We start from the raw sequence: 20,836 nt of genomic DNA on the forward strand, positions 1-20,836 counted from the left end.
CGGGCCGCTCATTCTCGTGCAAGGCGGTCCTGCATACAAGCCGGGGGCAGGATAGGGGTGCCCAGCCACTCCCACCCTTGGCAGCACTGGGTACGCTTGATATTCATCAAGCCGCTCTGGGTAGGGCCTCCGAGCCACTCCCTTTGTGCTCGACCGTGGACAATCTAAATGTGTAGCTGGGCCCAAAGAGGTACAAGGTAGGTGGCCCGCGATACACGCACTCACACACACACACACACGCGCGCCCGTGTAATCGTCACTTCGCACCTGTGGGCTCAAAGATGTTCCTCAACTGTCCTCCGGCCGAGCCATTGCGACGCGGCTTTCATGTTTCCCTAGAAGGTGCACTGCCGACGCACAGAGACCGAGCACAGCCCGCCCTCACAAAAAGCCTCCCGCCGCCGCCATTCAATCCCTTCCATTCAATCACAATTCACAGATTGCTTTTTTGCGGTATTCAAGCGATTATGTAGAAAACAAATTGAAGGTATAAAAAAAACGCAGGAAATTTATGCAACCCACTTTAATATTCAGAAACTTAAACACCATTAACTTTGAATTAAATTGAAATTTTCATTCAAAAAATCTATCAGCAGCTTGGAAACACTACTGAGAAACTACCAAAAAAATTTCAAGAAGAAATTTTGACGTAGATGACCTCTTGCCTGCAAAGAACGTTTCCAAATTAATTTTTAATTAATTCTCATTAATTTTTCATTCCACAGTAAAAAAATTTTTAGGCTTAAATAAGCGTATATCTTCACTAGAATTAATTGCTTTTTTCTGTTGAAAAACAACCTAAAAAAGCTCTGAAGAATAACCTTAAATAAATGATGCTCACAATATTTTATAAACATCAAAATAAATAAATAAAAAAATACAAATAAAAAATTAATTAGCCTGTTTTTCTGGCAAATTTTAAGCTTTTACATTTTTTTACAGTATGTCTCTTTTAAAATGTATTTTCAGCTTTTTCTGTATAGTTTTTTTTTTTTTGCTGTATTCATGACATGACTGTATTGAATGGAGAATAAATAAATAAATTTAGTGTTCAATATTATGGTCAATTTAAACAGAAAAACTTAAGTTTTATTCTTAAATGCTACAATTAAAGGAGGGAAAGTCAAAGCCAATCAAATTGAACAAGGAAACTGAGGTGAAAAGCTGACCTTTCGTGGGAAAAATTTGCATTTAAAAAGTATATCATGTATGTTCTGCTAAAAATTGTAAATTTCATAAAAAATGGATTATAGGGGACCATTTTCCTGAAATTAAATCTCAATCTTCAATATCACGACCTAAATAAAAATTTTTCAAGGTGGAGAGGATTATATTTTAATTTTTCTATTACTACCGTCCTAGGCCAAATTGAAATTCTCATTTTTCTAGATGAAAACAAACATGTAACTTTTTTGTAATGTTAAATTGATTAAATTTATTCTTTCTACCATCTAAATATTCACACAATTAGTTTTTGACCTTTTCAATAATTATGCGGCCTCAGCGGCTTTTCAGGGTCATACAAGGGTGGGTCTTTTAAGAACTTGGCGTTCTTCAGCATGTACGGCATCATACCCAGATTTCTGGCCTTCATAATTTCCTTTTCGACCAATTCCTGCTTGCCCTTGCACAGGCCCGTGATGTGTCTGCCGTACGGTTTCCCTGTGAAGGACGAGACGAATTGGGACAGCAGACGCAGGTTCTTGTAGCTCGGGTTGATGTCCAACTGGCACAAAATGCACTTGACCTTTTCCTTCTCGAATGGGTTTTTCATTTCACTAGAGGGCAAGTCCTTTGCTCGGCTGCTTATCACTTTCTGCAGAGCTTCTTCTTCCGCCTTGTTAAACGGATTTTCAGGGAAAGGGTTCAGTGCGGGGTTGTCTGTTGACGACGACGAAGTCCATCTGACGATTTTTGGAACGCCTCGGCTACCCAGACGCCCAAGACAGCGCAACATCATTAAAGCTGAAAAAATTTTTTATTTTATTACAAATTTTCACGGATAAAAGTTTTTAAAAAATTTAATAAAAAGTACGAATTTTTTTAGTCTAAATTTCATTGATTCCAGATGGATCGACTAGATTAATTTGATGCCAAAACTTACCGAATATCAATTAAAAAGTGATTAGTCAAAAGATTTCAGTCAATTTCCGCTACAAAAATGGCAATTTAAATGAAAAATTGCGAAAAATTGACAACAAAATCCAATCACATGGAGCTCCTAAGTCCAAATCGCTTTTCGTCTAAAAATCGGTATGAAAATTTAATTTTACCGGTTTTATAAGTTTTCTTATTTATTGGTTTTAGTAAAAACCGGTACGAATTTCCCAATTAACCGGTTAAAGTGGACATAAAAACCGTCAAAACATATGGCGAACGTAAACAAGACGGTGTTCGCCACAGTCGGCACGACGAAATTCGACAAGTTCACCGAAGTATTGGTCACCACCGGCGTGCTTAAGGTACTGAAAGGTCGCGGCTTCACGCGGTTGATGATCCAGTACGGAAATGGCTCGTTCATCCCTCCAGACTGTAATCTAGAGGGTGTCCAGATCAGCTCGTATCGCTTCAAGGACTCGCTCAAACAGGACATGTCCTCTGCAGACTTGGTCATAAGTCACGCAGGTGCGGGCACGTGTCTCGAGGCGCTCGAGTTGGGCAAGAAGTTGGTCGTGGTGGTCAACGAGGACCTGACGGACAATCACCAAGTGGAGCTGGCAAAGAAATTCGCCGACATGGGCTATCTTCTATATTCCACATGCGTCGATTTGGCGAGCACGTTGAAAAAAATGGACCTGAGCAGTTTGAAAGAATATCAGCCTGGTGACCCGGGCTTGTTTGCAGAATATCTTAATAATATAATGATAAAATCTTGATTCACACATTTATTGTTAAAATTTGTCTTCTTTTAAATAAATTTTTTAATAAATTTAAAAAACATGAAATTTATTTATTTAACAAGCGTCATGTGAATTAAATTGATTTAATATAGCATATTAGGCTAAAAAAATTTGGTTTTCAGATTTGGACATGTCTAGTCTGCTAGTTCGATTGAGTGGGAAATTTTTCCGAACTGCTCCGGCGAGCATCTTAATTCCAAAAAGACTTGCTGGTCACAGCAAGTGGGCCAACATTAAGCATATTAAAGCTTTAAAAGATGGCATCAAGAGTAACACTTTCCTAAAATTATCCTCACAAATAAAAGTGGCTATAAATGGTAAAAAAATTAAAAATTACATTAGGAAAATTTGTTTTAAAAATTCTCTTTGCAGAGGCTGGTGGGAACTCGGACCCGAATTCAAATCACAAACTGAAATCTGTCATTGAAGTTGCTAAGAAAAATAACATGCCTTCTGAAACAATCCAAAGGGTTTTGGAACGAGCAAAAGCGGTAATCAAAAAGCAAGCGCAGAATGAACCGCAGTGACAATTTTTTATTCTTAGGTGGGAAAGGCAGTGACAGTTGAAATGAAAGGTCCAGGAGGGTGTTGGCTGATTTTGTCATTGGTGTCCAACAATGCAATTGGTGTAAAAAATTCCCTTAAAAGCAAATGCCGGAAATATATGTAGGATTCTATCCGTTCCACAAGATAGTTGAATTCAAAAAATAATTTTATCGCAGGTTTCAAGAAGCACCCGGTGGTTCGAAAACATCTTTCGACTACAAAGGTGTAATTGTGGCAAAACCAGAATCCGGGGCAGCTTCTTTGGAAGCGAGTCTTGAGCATGCAATTGAGGCAGGAGCAGAGGATGTCGTTTGTAATGAAGAGGATGGAACATTAGAGGTACACTTTACTTTGTTATTCTGTCTCCAAAATGAACTCGTCCATAGTTTCAGTGTGACCCTCGAGAACTGTTCAAAGTTCAACACACGCTGATGCAGCTCAAATATGATATAATGGACTCGTCAAACAAGCACATCCCAAAGAACAAAGTCAAATTACCAGACGAGTCTTTGGAAGTAATTTCAGAATTAATCGACTATTTGTCGCAAATCCCTGAAATTGTTGAAGTTGTGGACAATATTGAATAAAACTCCTTTAGTATAAAAACTACAACACATCAAAATTTTTACTTAAAATAATGCTCTTTCAACAAAAAAGGAAAATAAAATATTTTAACACAGAAAAATGCTTAGGCAATGCGTCTAGCTGAATTTGCAAACCGTCCTCAATCCTCACGAAGCTGGCACAAGAACGTGGTCAAAGTGGAATACTTGGAATTTGCTGTCTCGACACGCAACAACTCTGACTGACTCGTCAGAATTGACATTCTCAATGTCTATACACCTTCCACTCAATTTGTGTCTTAACTGCCCCTTCTGGGAATAAGAATTGGAACGTAAAATTTTGATTTCAATGATAAAATATTTTCATTACCTTAGTGTACTCCCACTCTTGATTTTCACGCATGCCATGGCAGTCTGCTAACACGGCTCTTTCAACTGGAGAATTGCTTGGCCCTGGTGCTTGTACGCAAAGGAACTCTCGCCGCAGCTCTCCCTTTGTTGTGAGCGAGTACAACTGTGGCGGATGTTGAAATGAGCATCTTTTGAATCCAAATTAAATTAAACCTACCTGATTGGTTTGTAATTCATTATGGCAACCATAAACTCCAAGCTCATAATGTGTGCCAGAATCGTGATTTAAGTTGTCGAAGCACATATTCGGTGTGCGAGTCTCTGAACGAACCTGAATTTTTTTTAGTTAAAATATAGAAAATTCACAAAATTTGCCATATTTACTCTTCCGTAAGCAATCACATTTTCGTCAGGAATAAACTTTGATGGATACACATTGTCCAAGTACCATTTGAAACTCTTGCATTTCAACTTCTTGCGGAGAGTCTGCCTTTCACTTAGATCTCCGATGTCCATAGTCTTGTAAAAGAAATTTTGTTAAAATCTATGGAATTTATTTTTGGTTTCTGCTACTTTCAAATCATGCCTATGCATATAGAACAGTCTCTTGTACTCGTCCATCCAGACCTCGACTAGTCTGGCTGTGTTGATGCCGTGGGTGTCCTTTCCTCCAGGGAATGTGTAAGGGTGGAATGGTCTAAATATGTGACCAACTCGAGAACAGGGAATGACTTCTAAAGAACCTCCGCACATCCAAATCTAGATTTAAAGGAGAAATTTTTATTTTTAAATGAATTGCAAAACTGATGCTTACTCTGAATGACATTTCCAAATTTTCGCCTCCCCAAACGTCCATCTGACTATCGTAGGAGCCACTTTCCCAGAAGTAATTCCTATCAATGGCAAACAGCCCACCAGCCATTGTTGGCGACCTGTCTCAAAATAGATAAATAAAATTTGGTTCTTTTAGCATTTCATTCCAGGTCACCTGGTGGCTCCAATCGCTCCTCCCCTGCGAATCTTTTCTTCTTCAGGGACGTGGACCCATGTGAAGTGGCCGCTCCACGTGAATCCTCCCACTTCAAAGTTCTCTGAATGCACATGTGAGTACTCGAAAGTCTTCTCACTAATTACATCAATTATCGGAATCAAAACCGACGTTCGCGACTCTTTAATTCGCTGCAGCAACGGCTCCAGCCTAAAACGAGAATTTGCCAATAACATATTTTTATTTTCAATTTGAGCTGAATGTACCATTGCACTACAACTTCGCAATGGGAATCGAGGAAAATGAGCACATCCGCCGAAGCGGCCCGCGCACCTGCCAGACGGGCCCTGATCAGGCCGCCTCGTTCAGGCAAGCGCACCAATTTGACTTTGTCCGAGGGAAGACGGGTTCGAATGTAGTACTCCAACTTTCCATGCAGCTCCTCTGCAAAAGTGGGTTAAGTTTTATTATAAAATAATTCCTTATCGCTGATTGGCGTGTGTTGTCTGACAAGGCACTTGAAAAAAAATCAAAGTGTCAAATTCATGCTCTGCAATTTCTTACTGTTTATTTCTTCCAGCACATTTGCTGATAGGCATTTTGAAGTTGCCGCAATTGCAAATACACAACATGAATCACTGAAGCCAGACATTATAACAACAAACCAATCAAAAATGCTAAGCGATGTGAATAACTCTAATTTTGACCTCAATTCAATGAAAACTTTTTTATTACATCGAATCCATTGCTAATATTTTTTTAATCAACAAAATTATTTCAAAAAATAATTCTTTTAAGATCAAAAGCACACACTGCTTGAGAAAATTGATCAATTAGTTTGCTTTTCAGGTTTATTATATAAATGTATATCAGAAAAGATTCATGAAAAATTAAAAAGCAATATTTAGGTTAAAGATATAATACAATTATTCATCAGTTTCAATTTTTTTTTAAAAAATTATCTAAGGAAAAATTAAGTAAAAAACGATTTAATTTCATGCTCACCTCTATCGCTGAAGTCATCGACCAAAACGATTTCTTTCAACAAATGAGGGGGCGAGTGGTTGAGGACACTGTGTACGGTTCTCATCAGGGTGCTCCACGCCTCATTTGTGAAAATGATCACAACACTTGCCGTTGGGAGATTATTTGAAAATCTTTGGCTTTTGCACCTTAAATTGATTTTGAGTTAAAATAAGAATTTTCAAGCGCATGTTTTTACATTGGATGCCTGGCATCAGGCACAGTTCTTGTGAGCGAGATTTTGTTGCTTAGAACGATGTTAAAGGCCTCCTTCTTCATCAGTCTCTCGGCGAGCTCTTTTTCCTCTTCGGTCTCAAGTTCACAAGCGGCTCCTTCGTCTCCCAGACCAGGAACAATATTTGCCTCGTCCTGCGCTATCATGGCCTCAAAGTCCTGATCGGTCAGGGCACTCTGTTCGTATCTCACAGGTACATCACTGAAAATATAATTAAAAATTAGAAATATTAATATTAATTCAAATTTAATAAAAATATAAATGGAACCACCATAAAGATTAAATCAAGCTATTTGCATTAAATATTATGTGAAGTACCTTTGCAAGATTTTCTGTGATAAAAATCGATAAAGAGTATAAAGACTCAATAACAGCAATTCAAATCATTTATCAAACCTTGCTTCAAAAAGTCTACTGCATATATATTTAGCCGAGGATTCTCAAAGCATTACGATTAGGAATCACATGCGCACATTTGAGGAAACTATTTTTAATCTAAATATACTGATAAGCAAAAAATATACCAAAAAGCATGTACAGAAATTAAAAAAATTCTCATTTGAAATAGAAGTGGAAATAATTTTGCACAAAATGAAATTGCACGGCCGAGTACCTTTTTGTCGGTGGCGGTGGTTTGATATATTTTTCTTTGATAATGATTTTCTGCTCAACTGACGTGTGCGAGCTGATGGTCATCCACAGGATCACGATGACGAGGAACATGCCCGCGAACAGCAGCTTGGCTGCCCATTTTCTTCTGCGGCGGTGTCCGAACAAATTGAACATCCTTCTAGGCCTCGGTCTATCGGAATGATCGGCGTGGAATTCGTTTTCGATCACCGTCCACTCATTATCTCTCGCGCTGCATACGTATCAGATAGTGGCCACAGGTAGTTATGTGGCACGGAACGTCAAATCCGCCGTGTTTTGTGACATCACCAAAATCGTGATGCCCCTCACCGGACCTCGTCCGGCCGCCTCCGGTTCGCCGTCCCGACTAGAATTCACTGCAATTCGACTCAATCGAGCTCGACGGAGAGATTTTCAGTCAGCGTTCCGATCCATTTGCGCCACAATGCACGTTTTATCGCCGAGAAATCTGCTCCATTCTTCCCACGGACAGAGCAATTCGATACGTGTTTATTTGGACAGCTGAGATTTGCAAGAAGGCGAGCGCTGATTGGTCGCCGTCGACGCAGAGACCGTCGCTGATTGGCTGCAGCAAACGCCCCGTTCCCGCTCAAAGATTTTCTCACATGTGATTTTTGCTCATTGCGGCATGAATGATGGGTCGGAAATTTGACTAATTTTGACGACTCGGACGCACACAAGTTTTGGACATTTTGAGTGATATTTATTTTGACAAGAATGGCGTGCGGCGAAGGGAGAGACTTGTCCGCCAGCAAGTTACAAAAACAAATCACGACAGGACAATTCTCGGTTGTCGACAAATTGATGCGAAACGTAAATTTTTTGTTATTTGAAAGGAAATAATTATGCAAAGGAGAAATTTAGAATCCGGCCTCTTTGCAACTTTCCACCGTCCTGACTGTCCTCAGCAGCACTTGCACGTACATTACCACAGCGCAGAAAGACGCCACGCTCTTGGTTGATCATGATGGTTTGGCAGATGTCACATCATTTTGTTGCTCATTTGCAGGTATTTTAATATTAATCATAAAAATCTTGTTTAAAAAAGGGTAATTTTTCCACTAGCCAAGACAAACGAGATCACAGAGAAGCAAAAAGGCAAAGACAATTTCAAGCGGGCGCTGCAGTCCATCCACTACAACATGTATTATCTGTACAACAAGGGTCTCTTCGACCAGATGGAAAAAATCTGCAACCCTATCTTGGACCTGTCTAAGCTTTTCGCCAAAGTAGATGACATTGAGCAAAGGAATTCGTTGAAGAAAATCTTCCTGGAGCTTGGTTCGATTGGCTGGAACAGTTCCTTTAAGCTAACTGTATTTATTTATCATTAGTTCTATTTTCACTTTATCCGTGTAAAAATTCTAACAGGATTCCAAGGGAGGCCCAAAGCTGAGTCTCTGCCTATTTTCCTTCAAACTTTTTGTTCAAACAGATGAAACTCAATCAAGTACTGCCTGGGACAGAATTGTTAGGTTTGGTATTTGAATTTTTAAATTTGCAGATTTTATTATGATTATTTTTGCAGGGCTCTTATTTCATTTGGCAAAAGTAAGCAGAGTGTGAAGCTTTTCTTGGAAGAAATGGGCTCCTCTTGTGAGCCAATTTTGACAGCAGCCTTGAAAAATGCAAGTTGGGGATTTGTCAAATATCATACAATAAAAAATTGTGAACTTTTTCAGGACTCTTTTGTGAGCCATTTCACAGCCACAATAAAGACTCTTTTGAACAATGTGGATTTGCTGGGTCCCAATGTTCGTCTGGACATCAAGCTTATTGAAGACCTATTCCCCTCAACATGCATACCATTAGTCAAAACTGTTACCAGGGCATATTTAACCTTTGGCTTGATAATAAACAACAAACACAAAGAAGATGAATTTGAAGAATTCAAGTAAAATTCTTAAAAAACAATAAGAGTGCCATATTAAATTTTGTTTAACTAGGACAATGCTCCAGACAGATGATTCTGGAAGGACATCCAGCATTTTGATTGAACTGGCTTCGAGAAAGATAGTGAAATGTGACGATCTAAGCCCTGGCTCTGTTTCGTCCATTCAAGAAATTTTCCATGCTTGCATGATAAACGCTAATTCTGCGGACAAAATTGATCTTGCATACCAAATTTTGGTTATGTCCAATTCACACGTTCCGAAGACCAAAAAAGTTTGCAAATTGATTATTATCATGAGATATACAAATAAACCATTTCCAATTAGAATAACGGTTGGCAAGAAAGTTGTTTGTCATCACTCTTTTGGACAATGGAAGCCCTTGGGGTTGTTAAAGATGAGATGTGTTCAGCTTCAACAGATAATTTCAACCAACGAGTCAGACTTGGTAAAAAATTGAGTTTCTTTAAAATAATAATAATAATCTTGGTTACTTTTTGTAAGTGTACCGCATCATGGTGGTTGCTTGGAATTTTTACCAGAAAGCGAACTGCTGTTACGAAGCATATAGTTTGAACAAGTTCTTCCTGAAGTATGCATTTAAATTAGGAGATATCCCAAACCTTGACAGGGAAAAATATGAAGTAAGTTTTGTTATGCAGAGGTTATCAAAATATACTAATCTGCTTTGCAGAGTGTGATGCACACATTGACGGAAGGCGCCAAGTTTGTGTCTCGAAGCCTGATCACAAAGAGGCCTGGCAGAGAGAAAGAAATGGCAAAGCAAGCTGTGGATACTTGTTTCAAAACTGTTGTCTATGCAGTAAAGAGCATGAAGATCTTGTGCAAGGAGGAGTCTGAAAAAATTGTCTCGAGTGCCATTCAAGTGTGGTGTGATATTAGAATGTTAGCTGCTAAAATTTTAAACGATGTAAGTTATTTAGAGTCAAAAACTATTTGCTTCTACTCCAATGTTGATTTCCAGCAATCTGTTGGACTGGTCGATTACTTAAAATCTAGTGGTCAGTCTTTGGACCCTGAAGCCTTAGAGATTCTACTTTGCATGGAGATTGTTGCATTTGATCAAGAAAAGTGAGTTATAAAGTAAAACCAAAATAATTATTAACTTACTAAGCAATTTTTGCAGAGATTGTGGAGAGCTCTTGAACGTTTCACGTCAAGCCTTAGAAGTGCTGCAGAATAAGTCTGGAGATAAAATGCAGCAATTGCGTACAAAGTTGGCGATTTCGTTGGCCTGCAGCAAGTCGGAAAGTGTGGCCGACGTTGAGAAGAGCCGTCTTGTGGCTATGCAGGTTTCCGAATATCTGGTTAAAGAGGTAATAATTAAAATCATTGTGAAAATTTTCTATTGATTACAATTTTATTGAAGGTGAAAAAAGCACCAGCTCTTGACAAACTGATCATTCTGATCTTAGCTCTCCACCAAGAATTTTTAAGCATTAAGAAAGAAGCAAGATTGAAAAACAAGGTATGGAATAATTTTTATAATTTAGTGATATTTTTACTGAAAAATGTTTATTAGGAAATGGCTGATGTTCCTCTTACTGTTCGTGCTCCATCGAAGCGAGACGGTCCGGAAGATGAGCAGAAAACTTGTGAGGAATGGGAGATTGCTGTGGAACTGAGTCAGCTTGGTCAAATCCTCTCTTGCAGGCAGGAGAGCAAAGAATTGAAGCAGCTGACCATGATGCTCAACTACTGCTCAGAGATTGTTAAAATGGTAACAATTGACCTGAAAGTTTCCTAACAAGATTAATTTAGGTGTGCTGCAGGAAATCTCTTCAAATGACAAACCGTCTTTAGGACCTATCCTCCAGGCAATGGAGTGTGTTGGACTTCACTTTACTATAACTGGTCATGAATGGTGTGCAATAAAATGCTGGAACATTTTCTACTTGCTGTCAAAATTAGTTGAAAGTCCCCAGCATCAGCTCAGAGGTGGAAATCTAAAAGAAAAAAAACGGCTGATTTGTTTATAAAATGATTTTTCAGCTCTTGGTTGGCTCATCCAAAAATACAATCTTGAGGACGATGAAAAGCTTCACAACTGGATATTGCAAACAGGATCTGAATTGAAGAAGAAAATTGAGGCTAATAAATCTCAATCTGTCAATGAGTCATTCACTTTGCGCTTCTTCGACATCTGCCTTGCTCAGTGCTATGTGAACTCAGGAAAAGTAATAACTGTGTTTGAAAAGAAAGAAAAAGACAATTAATTATAACACAAATTTTTAGCCAACTGAGGCTGCTCACATAATATTGCAGCAACGCAAAGAAATTGATCATGGCGTGAACTTTTTATCGGCTGAGCTAATGCGTCGCACATTTCTTATTGCCAGCCAGGTAATGGGTTGCTTTAGCAAAGACCACCCTCTTTCCAAGCCACTGGCAGAGGCCTTTGTGAGCAATGTAGGCTCAGCTGAGTGGACATTCAAATGGGCAGTCAGTCACATCTCAACAACAAAGCCAGCTGGTAAGATTTCTCTCTGCTCTTTTGAAAGTTGAATAACCTTTTATTGTTCTTGACAGAGCGGGAACTTGTGGACTTAAGACTGACAGAGCTGATGTTGTCAAGTGGACTGTGGCTCGCAAATTTGTGTTGCATGAGCTGCTGTTACAAGAAGGCTTGCTCCACACTTCAGTCAATGCTCTATAAACTTCAAAGACTGCATTTCCCCACTAGGTTGTCATTTTGCCCTTTTTTAAAACTATTTTTCAAATAAATTTTTCAGGGTTGCCCAGCTATTGTCTCTGCTTGGTGATTTGGACACAATGGTACCTGACACGCAGCAAGTGGAGCAAAGACTGTTTTGGAATAGAAAAATTCTTAACCTTGGGACTGCCATTGCTGGTGATGCAAAGGGAGCCAAGGACCTGTCTCCAGCAACCACTCCGTCGAAAGTGATGAGGAAAGAGCACCAGTTGACAGCATGGTGTTCACCCAAGTGTCAAGGCAGCAGCGGTTGTATCCTGTGCAAAAACCCACTCTACCAAATCTGCAAGGCCCACTACCTGTTCTTGTCAGCCACAAACAAGGAAACGTTTTGGACCTTATTCAGCGAGCTTGAAAAGGCCAACGCAGTGAGATCTCAAAGACTCTCTTCACTTGCCTGGTCAAACATGCACAGTCCTGCTATCAAAACAGGCTGGTTGCAAATGCTGCAAGGACCCATCGACTTGTTGAAACACAGACTTATTTTGTCTGATGCGCCAAAATTGGCAGCCAAAACTGGAAATGAAAATTTTGCCCTTCGTGCCTTGAGAGAGGTTCTTGTTTGCTCAGCCCAGATTAGGAGGCTGAAAATGCCAATCGCTAGATATCTGGAGAACTGGGCTGTTGCTGAGGAAGTTGCCATTGGAATCCAACTGCTTCGTAATATAAATTTTATCTACTCTTTGCTAATATTTACAAATTTATTTCAAACATAGGGATGGGACCTTGGAGTACTGAATTGCAAACAAAAAGCTACACTCTTGCACCCGAATACAAATCCGAGGAAGAAACCAGCAGACCATGCAGTCCCACTCCAAACATTGTTATTCCAACAAAACCACCAAAGCCGCAGAGAAGGGGACGGAAGGCTTTAATTGCCGAACCTGAGTACATTGCCCCTCCAAATCCTCAAAAGGTGGAAATCATTGATTTAGTAGAAGAATCTCCTGAAAGGGTAATTTATCATTTTAAAATTACAAAGCATCAAGCTAATTAAAGGTTTGCAGGTGAAGATTGCTGCAGCTCCGAAGATGACATTCAAGACTTGCAAAAAGCCTTTTGTTGAGGATCGACACAAGGAAAACTCCCCAAAACCCTTTGACGACGATTCTCCTATTTTGCCATTCCGCAGTACCAGACGGCAACTGATTAAGCCCGTTGCAGAAGTGACATCTTCACAATCTACAACCCCCAAAGAGACAGGCCCTGGTAGGGACACGGTGTTTACGACTGCTGTGAAAAAACCACCAAGCAACTTTTCTTCAAGTTCTAATGATTCCCACGGATCAGTGAAGCCTAAAAAAGTTGTGGCAAAGACAAGAGTTACCAGAGAGGTTAAAACAAAAGCTAAACCTCCAGTGGTACTGCCAGATGAGGCTCCAAAAAGACGAGTGAAAAGAAGCAGCTCTACCTCTTCAGATGATATCTTTGTGAATACGAGAACAAGAAAGAGATGATTTTATAGACGCAGATTTGAATATTTATTTCAATTAAAAAAGATATTTTTAGGTTTAATGATTTGAAAAAAGGTGTAATTTAAGAAATGAAAATGCTTTTTTCTAAAATGTGCAATAAATAAAGAAGTTTTTTTTATTACCAACAAATATCTGCATCTGCAAATTTGCTCCATTCACAATTTTTATAATGTGGCGGACTAGACTGCGCAAAGGAAGCCCAGCAACATGCACAATAAGATCAGAAAATATACATACGCAACAGTGTACCCAACACACAAAACAAACACAAATATTACACCATACTTGTATACATAAATATATATGTAGAGGCACTAATTCGCATCGCTACATTAATCATAAGTTTTATTATCTTGGGGATTAGATAAGTGCATTATTATTTCTGGTCTGGCCAGTGTTCTAGTAGGAAAATAATAAAAGTGATATCCATTTTGTTACAAAAATTGTAAAATATAAACAAATAATATATTTGCGCGTACTTCTCCAAATAAAAATATCAAAAAATTGACAGGAGTCTATGCAACTCAGGCTGGGCAAAGGTAGGTAATGGCACAAGACACACCTGGTTAACTTTCAGATTCATTTGCAAAGCTGTGAAATTGTTGCAGCCTTAATTGCAATAAAATTTAATCATACAATATATGCAAACAACAAAACAAAATCAAGCGAGAAATTCACACTACAAGAGAGGGGCGGGGAAGGCGGTTTAAAGACTTGAGCATTTGCCCACGACTTCGGGACCGTTTGTCCGGAAGGGAATGCTCAGTTGGGTTTTCCGAAGCATCTGGCCACCGTTCTTGATCAGCAGCGACTCCTTGGGGCCACTTGGTTCCGGGCAGACGACCACCTTAGGAGGCTGGTTGGTCTCAAGGAGGCTCCGGAGTGCAGACCTGCCGCCATTGCCATCCCCTTCGAGGTGGTCACGGTTTTCAATGTACTCGAGATCTTTGGTGGACAACTGGTTTTCCGAGCACAGGAGGTCAATCTCCTTTTCCTCACTGGCCTTTGAGTTGATCTCATTTGCCGCTCGCTCCAGCTGCAGTCTCTCATTTTCCGCCACAGCCAGAAGAATGCTGAAGGCCGACAGGTCATTGGTCCCCAGAATTAAATCTTCCTCTTTCAACAGCTTTTTACTCTCATTCGGTCCTATTATAAAAATTCACTAATAAAAATGAACATGTTTAATTTGATTAACAAACCATTTTCCGAACCCAGCATGAGCTTCCTTTTGCAAATTCCATCCCCTCCAGCTTTCGGCTCCAACGGAGTCAAAGAGGAATTTCTTATGCGCCTACCAGGCATTGGCGGTTCAGAGGGTTGAACGTAAACTAGAAATGCTAATCAAAATTTTGTGTTTTAATTAAATGATTATGTGCAAACCTTTCTCTCCCGAGTGGAGATTGTCAATGGCTGGGCCGCAGTATCCGTAGAAGAGTCTGCGTCGAAGGCTGTCTTTGGGTGTAATTTTGCAGACAAGACCAAGAGCAGACAACACGTTAGCGACATCGTAGATTCGACGCACCTTATTTCTCAACTGCTTTGCATTGTCTTCGTCCTCTCCGCACAATAGCACCTTCCCAGCCCATTCTAAACTGACAGTCTGCAGAAGAATATATTAATTTAACTGTTGGAAATTTTTAAAATTATTACCTCGTGCTTGAAAAATAGAGTCAGAAACTTGAGGCAGGTTCCTCCCAAAGACTTGTTTTTCCACGTGTGAGGTCCTTTAGGCTCCGGAGACTCTTTTAATCCTGATAAGACGCAGGACCTCTTCCTCACAGTCTTCTCCTTCAACAAAGTCTGCAGCAGCAATTCTCGTGCCGATTCAGAATCTGTAGGGGTCGTTGGTGGTTCTCCAGTGGAGCTGCCGGACACATATCCCTGCTCCAAATTATCCTGCAGAAAGTCTGATTTGAATAAATTCTTAAATAATTTAACTGGAAATACCAATTCCTGCAGCCTGTTCTGGTCGGAAAGTTGCTTCAGCTCGTTCAGCAGACGCTTAACGTTACGAAGTCCGTACCACCGGTACAAGTTTTTGGTAACTTTAACTGCCATTTGCAGACTTTCCATTACATTGATGATGTCGTAGAGCCTTCTTCTACTGAGGCCCAGCTTGTCCGCCAGCACCTCAAGCGGAATATCCATGCTTGATCCGGCTTGCAGGTCCAACGGATAAAACTCCAAGAACCTTTGGAGGAAAAGATTTAAATTATTTTTCAAATTTATTTTAATTCAGAAATTCTAGCTGGTCTGTACTTTTTGCAAATGGCCAAGAGGGACTTGTTCTTCCGCAGGTTGGCATCATCCTTGGTTTCGATGGTGCTCAGGAGCAAGAGAGGTGTGGTCAGCACCATTGGCGGCGTCGTCGTTTTTGCCGATGACGAAATCTCTTCAGACATTTCAAAGGCACTCGAACGTTCTCGGCACGGAAGGGAATGCAAGTTGCGAATTCGGCGGCTTCTCTCTGCGTCTCAAAACAAGCTCTCAAGGCTGCAACACATACGAGGGAGGCAAAAATCAATTTTAGCGCGTGTGCTATGCCCGCCCGCCCGCCGGTTTGCCGCATAATTTTTCCGGCGTCACCATTTTTTCGCATTAGTCGGCACTTTTTCGCGGGCGGCGCCACGCGCGTCGGCCCTTTCGGCGTCGAACGCAGACACTCACCTCACAGCGCAGAGATTTCCGGTGACACCACACAAATTCGGCCGAAATCATTCCAATCAATCACGGCCTGGCCGCCAAAAATAAAATTGCCCTGTTGGACCGCAAACAACCGAGCTTCCGATCACCGCCGCCAGAGGTGCTGCAGTCGTGCAGTGATTGGGCGCCGGCACAGCAGCCAATCAGGCGCCGTCCTCCTTGACAGCTGAGTTGGAAAAACACAAATTTGACGGAAACAATTTTAAATCTGAATAATTCGCTTGGATTTAAGATTAATTTGTACAAAAATAATTATTGCTTCGTAAAATGGATTCCGTCGAAGTTATCGAGCAGAGAATATCCGCTTTGGAGGAGAAGGTTTTCGGAAGAAGCAAATTATCAACTGAACCAGCACCTGAGGTTTGTTTTGTTTGGATGCAACTTTTCTTTAATTTCATAAATTTGTCATTCGTTAATTGTAATTTTCCTTCCATAGCTTTCTGCAGAGCTGTTAAACGTCAACTCAAAAATCATCTCAGCTTTGGCGCACAGGGACAGTATCAATTCAGTTTTGAACCGACGTAAGTTAAATAATTAATATCAAAAGCAAAATATACATAATTTTAACAACAAAATTCCAATAGTGGATCAGTTGGAGGGCTTCATGGACCCTATGTACGTCACGAAAAGTGGCCTCACCCCTGAAACAAAGCTGGAGCTTGTCAAAAGTGCAGAGGACGAGATGAGAGAAATATTAGCCAACTTTGAACAGGTCAACAAACTTGCCCCGGCCCTTGATAGTGACTACATCAAGAGTAAAAACTTTCCTTATTAAATGATCATTCTCTGATATTTTCAATCTTAATTACAGAGGTGCCTGACATGACGGCCGAACTGGAAAAACAAACCCTGGTTTATTTGGATTTCAAGGAAAAAGCGGACAAGCAGACTGGTGACGTGCAGGATCTTCTAAAAAAATATAATGAAATCGTATCCTTTTCACATAAATTTTTCTCTCCATTTTCTGCTGGCTAAGGGACTATTTTTTAAATTATAATTTAATCTGAAGTCGTCCATCAAAGAGCCAATTTGTTTAAAGAAAAATAAATAACTTTGGCTCCTGTCTTCATTTATGCAAAATATTATTGCTTCAAATCAAGTTTTTATAATGATATCTATATCCGAACATCTGAAGTGTTTTTTTTTTTTATATATATATAAATTCTTGCTCAAAAAATCTAATGAGAGTTTTTTCCTTAATAATGAAATTTAGGTAACGCTTATTTCTGCCTCTTTTGTGAAGTGGGATGAGGTGATCACCAACTATGAAATTGATGCTGCTGAGAAGAAGATCATTGATTAGGTATTTTACACCCAATATTTCTAATAATTTTTGCAATTATGTTAAAAACTATGATATTTATTAATAAATTTAATGAACCTTCACTGGCAGACGGATTGAATTTTTTACTCAAGTGCTTAAAGGAACAATACAAAACTCACCTGAATGAACAAACAAATCGAAAACAAAAGATTACTGATGAGAAAGCAACTAATTTATTGTTCTGCGTTAATAAAAGCAGCAGATGTTACATTGGCATGTGGGTCATTGCCAAAAAGCCAACCATCTGCAGCCTTATTGAAATATTGAAATATTTTGTCAAATTAAATTAATGCAGCTAGGAATATATTTTAAGTATTAAATCAAAAAATTGATTAAAAGAAAATATACTTACATTGGCTTGAGCAAAAACACATTTGTGAAAAGCAACTTTCTGAAAGAGGTCAAAATGCTTTCCTGTTGACCTCCGCAAGCTCTGCCGTGAACTTGGGGTCGTCGTCGGCCTCGTGGCACAGCTAATTTGCACCTTGCCGCGCGTTAAATAATGCAAATGATTTGTCAATTATGGACGATGCCTATTAGGTGAGATTGAGCGAATTAAATTGGTAGGTGCGAGCAACGGGGAAAATAATGGTTGTCATCTTATTACGACGTGTGTCAATAATTACGCAGCAATAATAACTTCGCCGGTTCTATAATTTGATGACTTACATGGTAATGATGCAACTTTTCCGCAGAGGTCAAATCTCCAAATCACACTTCAAAACTAAAATAAAAAATCATTTAAAATTGCACACTTAATCAAGAAGGGCATCAAAACTGATTACGATGTCGATGTAATTATTATTATATCTCGATTTAAATGTTAAGTGGACAAGACGATTAATTTAAAAATAATTACTGGGATGCCACTAATGCGTGGGCGTTCCAAGGCTGAAAAATATTTTCAAGATAAATAGTGAATTGTCATCAAATAATCCTTCAAATGGAAAAAAAATCTGAAAATATAACATTAAAAAGAGCTTATCAAAGGTCTCTTCCTGAGTGCTTTTCATTGCCAAGAATCTTCTCAAAAAGTGGGTCGAGAATTCATTCCGCCCTTATTTGCAACAGAGATTCTTTATCTATACTAAACAATCATCAGCATAATCTTGTAAAAATAGTGTTATAAGTGATAGAATATTTTTGAAGAGCACTATTGACACTCAAAAGATTTTACTGGAATGGGGCATAAAAATCATAATATTGTTAGGTGACGATACTGACGATGAATTTTCAAGGTTGAACGACGCAAATTAATTGTGTCATTCATAGTGGTGTCAATCAAATTTATTCAATAATTTCTTATTAAAACTTAATCGTTTGTGGAAGTTGTTTACAATTGATTACAACAAAAGAGAATAAATGGAGAACAAAAATATTAAGCACACAAAATACTATAATTTGCCCCTTGGGATATACTCGATCGTATAATATGTTGGAAATACGCTCGACCGACATAATATCCAGAAATAGTTACATTAAATCAGAACAGGTGTGCCCGCGAGTATTTTTACCCAAATTACCAAACAAGCGGCATCAAAGTAAAAATAAATCGGGCGAAATTTGGCTCCGTTTGTGCGCCATAACTATCTGAAATGGCGAGTATGTAAGTAATTGGGGTGGTCGCTCCTCGCTCGGACCAGTTCCTTGGCAGCAGGTGTCCGCGTGTCAACTTGGAGGAAATCGTACGTTATCCGCGCCGTTAATTTATTTCGGCAGCGACATGAGGTGACACTTGACTTTTTTTATTTGTGGACGAGCTATTTCCGAGCTCCAACATCAGAACTCTCATCCACGACTTTTTTTTAAATAAAAATGCAATTTGCGCCTCCGACGAAAAATTGAGCATAAGTTTTTTCGGCCACAATACCAATTTTTTCTATTTTATTGTGTTTTTGGTCCACTTGTTTACGGAAGGACTTAATTCCATGGGCGTTTTGAAAAATAAGAATTCACGTCATTTGATGTTTTCGCAGATTTTTATTTTTTGCAATGAAAACTTTTGATGACGTGTTTCGCACTCTCTGGCAAACAAACACAATCGGTTTTCCTTGCTCTAGAGCTCTCCAGCGCGTCACACTACTTTGATTTCACGGCCAAGGCTAGAGATTTCGCGCACGGCGTTCTTAATGGCAATTAAAAACTCGAATACACTCGAAAACTCCAAGTACATCGAGGCGTCTGCTTTCCATTCTTTCCGGTTCGATCAATTATATCGGCATTTCTAATCAGCGATCACACGTCGTCTGCGAGATTATGCAAATGTAGGATACTCGGTCAATTACACTTATTGCAAAGACGCGCACTTCAATCATACAATTTTACAACTGTGATTATTTGATCTTATCACCAGAGTGTAATTGAGTGTTCGTTTAGAAGTGGAATAAATAGAGATAAAAGTTAATTTTTCTGCGTACTCACTTTTTTTTATTAATTGACACACTTTCCTAAAATTTAAATTTCCGAAAAAAGTTATTTTTTTATAATTATTTTTTTGTATTCAAGATTAATTAAACTGAGAAAGAAAACTGAAAGTAATACAAAGTAGTACAACAATGCGACGAGAAAGCATGTGGTGGGTCTTCTTTGCTTATTGCCTTGCCGTAATTATCGCACACAGAGAGCGTCAAACAATTACAATTATGTTTCATTTCATCCTTCGCAGCTGTTTAATTTCAATTTCTCCATTCAACAGCAATCACCGTTTTCCACAAACAAATAAAGGCAATTTGATAATTTATTTTTATTTCATCGTCTGCGCCAAAAAAGTAGGCCAGTGACTTTTTTACCCAAAGCAGGTCATGCAGGGAGGTGCTTGCGTGCTTTTTACTTTTCTTCTGCTCTTTGCTTCATTTCACTTTCTTTTCTCCATTCACAGAAAGAGAAAGATTAGAAAGAGTGGCCGATCGACAAAGAACGCTTTTGAATTTTTTACTGCTCTTCCAGGCGAAGAAAGGTTTGACTATTAATAATTTCAATTATAGTTTCTCTCTTGGAAAAATATATTTGCCCAGTCTATTATAAAAACAAGGAAATTTCATTAGACCGTTCGTATGCAACAAAGCATCCAAAGCATCAAGTTGGCTCTGCTCAAGCGACCGTGAGTCACACACAGACACTCTCGGGAAAAAGGATTTTCAGACCGGAACGAACTCATCCGACTCACAATAAGTTTCTGCTGCTGCCTCACGCCTTTTAATTGCACTTGTACCGAGACATTTTGTTCCTTACAAATGTTGCAATTAAGCAGTTCTATGTTTAACTTGAAATTTTTCACAAATTATTTTGACTCAATAATATCAATAATTATTATATATAATAAAATAAGCTTTTATCGTTCTACTTTAATTTTTTTTTTTATTATTCACAAACCAGTAATAGAATAAAAAAAAAACTAGATCAGGAAAATTAGCAAAGTTTAACAATATAATTTTAAAAACTTTAGAAAACG

General features: G+C 39.0%; 6 protein-coding genes across 8 annotated transcripts; 3 read left to right on the top strand and 3 right to left on the bottom strand.

Annotated features, from left to right (window-relative positions):
* Nucleotides 1-1,005: 1,005 nt before the first annotated feature.
* LOC132199139 (small ribosomal subunit protein bS18m) lies at nucleotides 1,006-2,264 on the bottom strand. The gene is made up of 2 exons (XM_059623649.1): nucleotides 2,105-2,264; nucleotides 1,006-1,965 (listed from the first exon to the last, which is right to left on the bottom strand). The coding sequence occupies exon 2, from the start codon at nucleotides 1,958-1,960 to the stop codon at nucleotides 1,484-1,486; it is 477 nt and encodes a 158-aa protein (XP_059479632.1). The 5' UTR covers nucleotides 1,961-1,965; nucleotides 2,105-2,264; the 3' UTR covers nucleotides 1,006-1,483.
* Nucleotides 2,265-2,351: 87 nt separating this feature from the next.
* Nucleotides 2,352-4,069, top strand: LOC132199136 (translational activator of cytochrome c oxidase 1-like). Its single transcript, XM_059623647.1, has 6 exons — nucleotides 2,352-2,775; nucleotides 3,023-3,217; nucleotides 3,273-3,391; nucleotides 3,445-3,566; nucleotides 3,623-3,785; nucleotides 3,833-4,069. The coding sequence occupies exons 1-6, from the start codon at nucleotides 2,370-2,372 to the stop codon at nucleotides 4,031-4,033; spliced, it is 1,206 nt and encodes a 401-aa protein (XP_059479630.1). The 5' UTR covers nucleotides 2,352-2,369; the 3' UTR covers nucleotides 4,034-4,069.
* On the bottom strand, nucleotides 4,047-7,761 carry LOC132199134 (polypeptide N-acetylgalactosaminyltransferase 1). 2 transcript variants are annotated; one of them, XM_059623644.1, is made up of 11 exons: nucleotides 7,283-7,761; nucleotides 6,571-6,807; nucleotides 6,354-6,520; nucleotides 5,615-5,792; nucleotides 5,349-5,558; nucleotides 5,175-5,292; nucleotides 4,934-5,119; nucleotides 4,745-4,879; nucleotides 4,578-4,691; nucleotides 4,380-4,523; nucleotides 4,047-4,321 (listed from the first exon to the last, which is right to left on the bottom strand). In XM_059623644.1, the coding sequence occupies exons 1-11, from the start codon at nucleotides 7,390-7,392 to the stop codon at nucleotides 4,178-4,180; spliced, it is 1,743 nt and encodes a 580-aa protein (XP_059479627.1). In that variant the 5' UTR covers nucleotides 7,393-7,761; the 3' UTR covers nucleotides 4,047-4,177. The 2 variants fall into 2 exon arrangements, with proteins under 2 accessions (XP_059479627.1, XP_059479626.1); XM_059623643.1 differs by having other exon boundaries at nucleotides 7,220-7,760.
* LOC132199133 (uncharacterized) lies at nucleotides 7,484-13,503 on the top strand. Its single transcript, XM_059623642.1, has 21 exons — nucleotides 7,484-8,070; nucleotides 8,122-8,266; nucleotides 8,323-8,573; nucleotides 8,629-8,732; nucleotides 8,786-8,885; nucleotides 8,940-9,151; nucleotides 9,204-9,423; nucleotides 9,477-9,597; nucleotides 9,654-9,793; nucleotides 9,844-10,080; nucleotides 10,135-10,241; nucleotides 10,297-10,486; nucleotides 10,540-10,638; nucleotides 10,693-10,890; nucleotides 10,943-11,108; nucleotides 11,163-11,347; nucleotides 11,406-11,643; nucleotides 11,700-11,853; nucleotides 11,903-12,543; nucleotides 12,600-12,838; nucleotides 12,891-13,503. Exons 1-21 carry the CDS (start codon nucleotides 7,975-7,977, stop codon nucleotides 13,338-13,340), a joined length of 4,293 nt encoding a protein of 1,430 aa, XP_059479625.1. The 5' UTR covers nucleotides 7,484-7,974; the 3' UTR covers nucleotides 13,341-13,503.
* Nucleotides 13,504-13,787: 284 nt separating this feature from the next.
* On the bottom strand, nucleotides 13,788-16,184 carry LOC132199135 (transcription factor E2F8-like). Of its 2 annotated transcripts, none has more exons than XM_059623646.1 (7): nucleotides 16,026-16,184; nucleotides 15,618-15,851; nucleotides 15,306-15,549; nucleotides 15,009-15,254; nucleotides 14,739-14,958; nucleotides 14,558-14,686; nucleotides 13,788-14,504 (listed from the first exon to the last, which is right to left on the bottom strand). In XM_059623646.1, exons 2-7 carry the CDS (start codon nucleotides 15,758-15,760, stop codon nucleotides 14,065-14,067), a joined length of 1,422 nt encoding a protein of 473 aa, XP_059479629.1. In that variant the 5' UTR covers nucleotides 15,761-15,851; nucleotides 16,026-16,184; the 3' UTR covers nucleotides 13,788-14,064. The 2 variants fall into 2 exon arrangements, with proteins under 2 accessions (XP_059479629.1, XP_059479628.1); XM_059623645.1 differs by having other exon boundaries at nucleotides 14,558-14,695.
* LOC132199137 (dynactin subunit 3-like) lies at nucleotides 15,887-17,459 on the top strand. Its single transcript, XM_059623648.1, has 5 exons — nucleotides 15,887-16,421; nucleotides 16,498-16,582; nucleotides 16,646-16,816; nucleotides 16,873-16,991; nucleotides 17,275-17,459. The coding sequence occupies exons 1-5, from the start codon at nucleotides 16,329-16,331 to the stop codon at nucleotides 17,362-17,364; spliced, it is 558 nt and encodes a 185-aa protein (XP_059479631.1). The 5' UTR covers nucleotides 15,887-16,328; the 3' UTR covers nucleotides 17,365-17,459.
* The last annotated feature ends 3,377 nt before the right edge of the window (nucleotides 17,460-20,836 follow it).

Source organism: Neocloeon triangulifer, unplaced genomic scaffold, assembly GCF_031216515.1.
Source record: "Neocloeon triangulifer isolate White Clay Creek 2 clone unplaced genomic scaffold, ASM3121651v1 ptg000013l, whole genome shotgun sequence".
NCBI lineage: Eukaryota > Metazoa > Arthropoda > Insecta > Ephemeroptera > Baetidae > Neocloeon > Neocloeon triangulifer.

Bases quoted from the DNA above. Each gene is read 5' to 3' on its own strand.
- LOC132199139 (XM_059623649.1), bottom strand. From the start codon at position 1,960: ATGATGTTGCGCTGTCTTGGGCGTCTGGGTAGCCGAGGCGTTCCAAAA.
- LOC132199136 (XM_059623647.1), top strand. From the start codon at position 2,370: ATGGCGAACGTAAACAAGACGGTGTTCGCCACAGTCGGCACGACGAAA. The intron at 3,218-3,272 runs GTAAAAAAATTA...TTCTCTTTGCAG, and splicing joins AATAAAAGTGGCTATAAATG to AGGCTGGTGGGAACTCGGAC. The intron at 3,392-3,444 runs GTAATCAAAAAG...TTTTATTCTTAG, and splicing joins TTTTGGAACGAGCAAAAGCG to GTGGGAAAGGCAGTGACAGT.
- LOC132199134 (XM_059623643.1), bottom strand. From the start codon at position 7,392: ATGTTCAATTTGTTCGGACACCGCCGCAGAAGAAAATGGGCAGCCAAG. The intron at 5,120-5,174 runs GTAAGCATCAGT...CTTTAAATCTAG, and splicing joins ATTTGGAAATGTCATTCAGA to ATTTGGATGTGCGGAGGTTC. The intron at 4,322-4,379 runs GTAATGAAAATA...TCTTATTCCCAG, and splicing joins AAGAGTGGGAGTACACTAAG to AAGGGGCAGTTAAGACACAA.
- LOC132199133 (XM_059623642.1), top strand. From the start codon at position 7,975: ATGGCGTGCGGCGAAGGGAGAGACTTGTCCGCCAGCAAGTTACAAAAA. The intron at 10,242-10,296 runs GTGAGTTATAAA...CAATTTTTGCAG, and splicing joins GTTGCATTTGATCAAGAAAA to AGATTGTGGAGAGCTCTTGA. The intron at 11,644-11,699 runs GTAAGATTTCTC...TGTTCTTGACAG, and splicing joins CTCAACAACAAAGCCAGCTG to AGCGGGAACTTGTGGACTTA.
- LOC132199135 (XM_059623645.1), bottom strand. From the start codon at position 15,760: ATGTCTGAAGAGATTTCGTCATCGGCAAAAACGACGACGCCGCCAATG. The intron at 14,959-15,008 runs GTAATAATTTTA...ATTCTTCTGCAG, and splicing joins CTCTATTTTTCAAGCACGAG to ACTGTCAGTTTAGAATGGGC. The intron at 14,505-14,557 runs GTTTGTTAATCA...TTTTTATAATAG, and splicing joins CATGCTGGGTTCGGAAAATG to GACCGAATGAGAGTAAAAAG.
- LOC132199137 (XM_059623648.1), top strand. From the start codon at position 16,329: ATGGATTCCGTCGAAGTTATCGAGCAGAGAATATCCGCTTTGGAGGAG. The intron at 16,583-16,645 runs GTAAGTTAAATA...AAATTCCAATAG, and splicing joins CAATTCAGTTTTGAACCGAC to TGGATCAGTTGGAGGGCTTC. The intron at 16,817-16,872 runs GTAAAAACTTTC...TCTTAATTACAG, and splicing joins TGATAGTGACTACATCAAGA to AGGTGCCTGACATGACGGCC.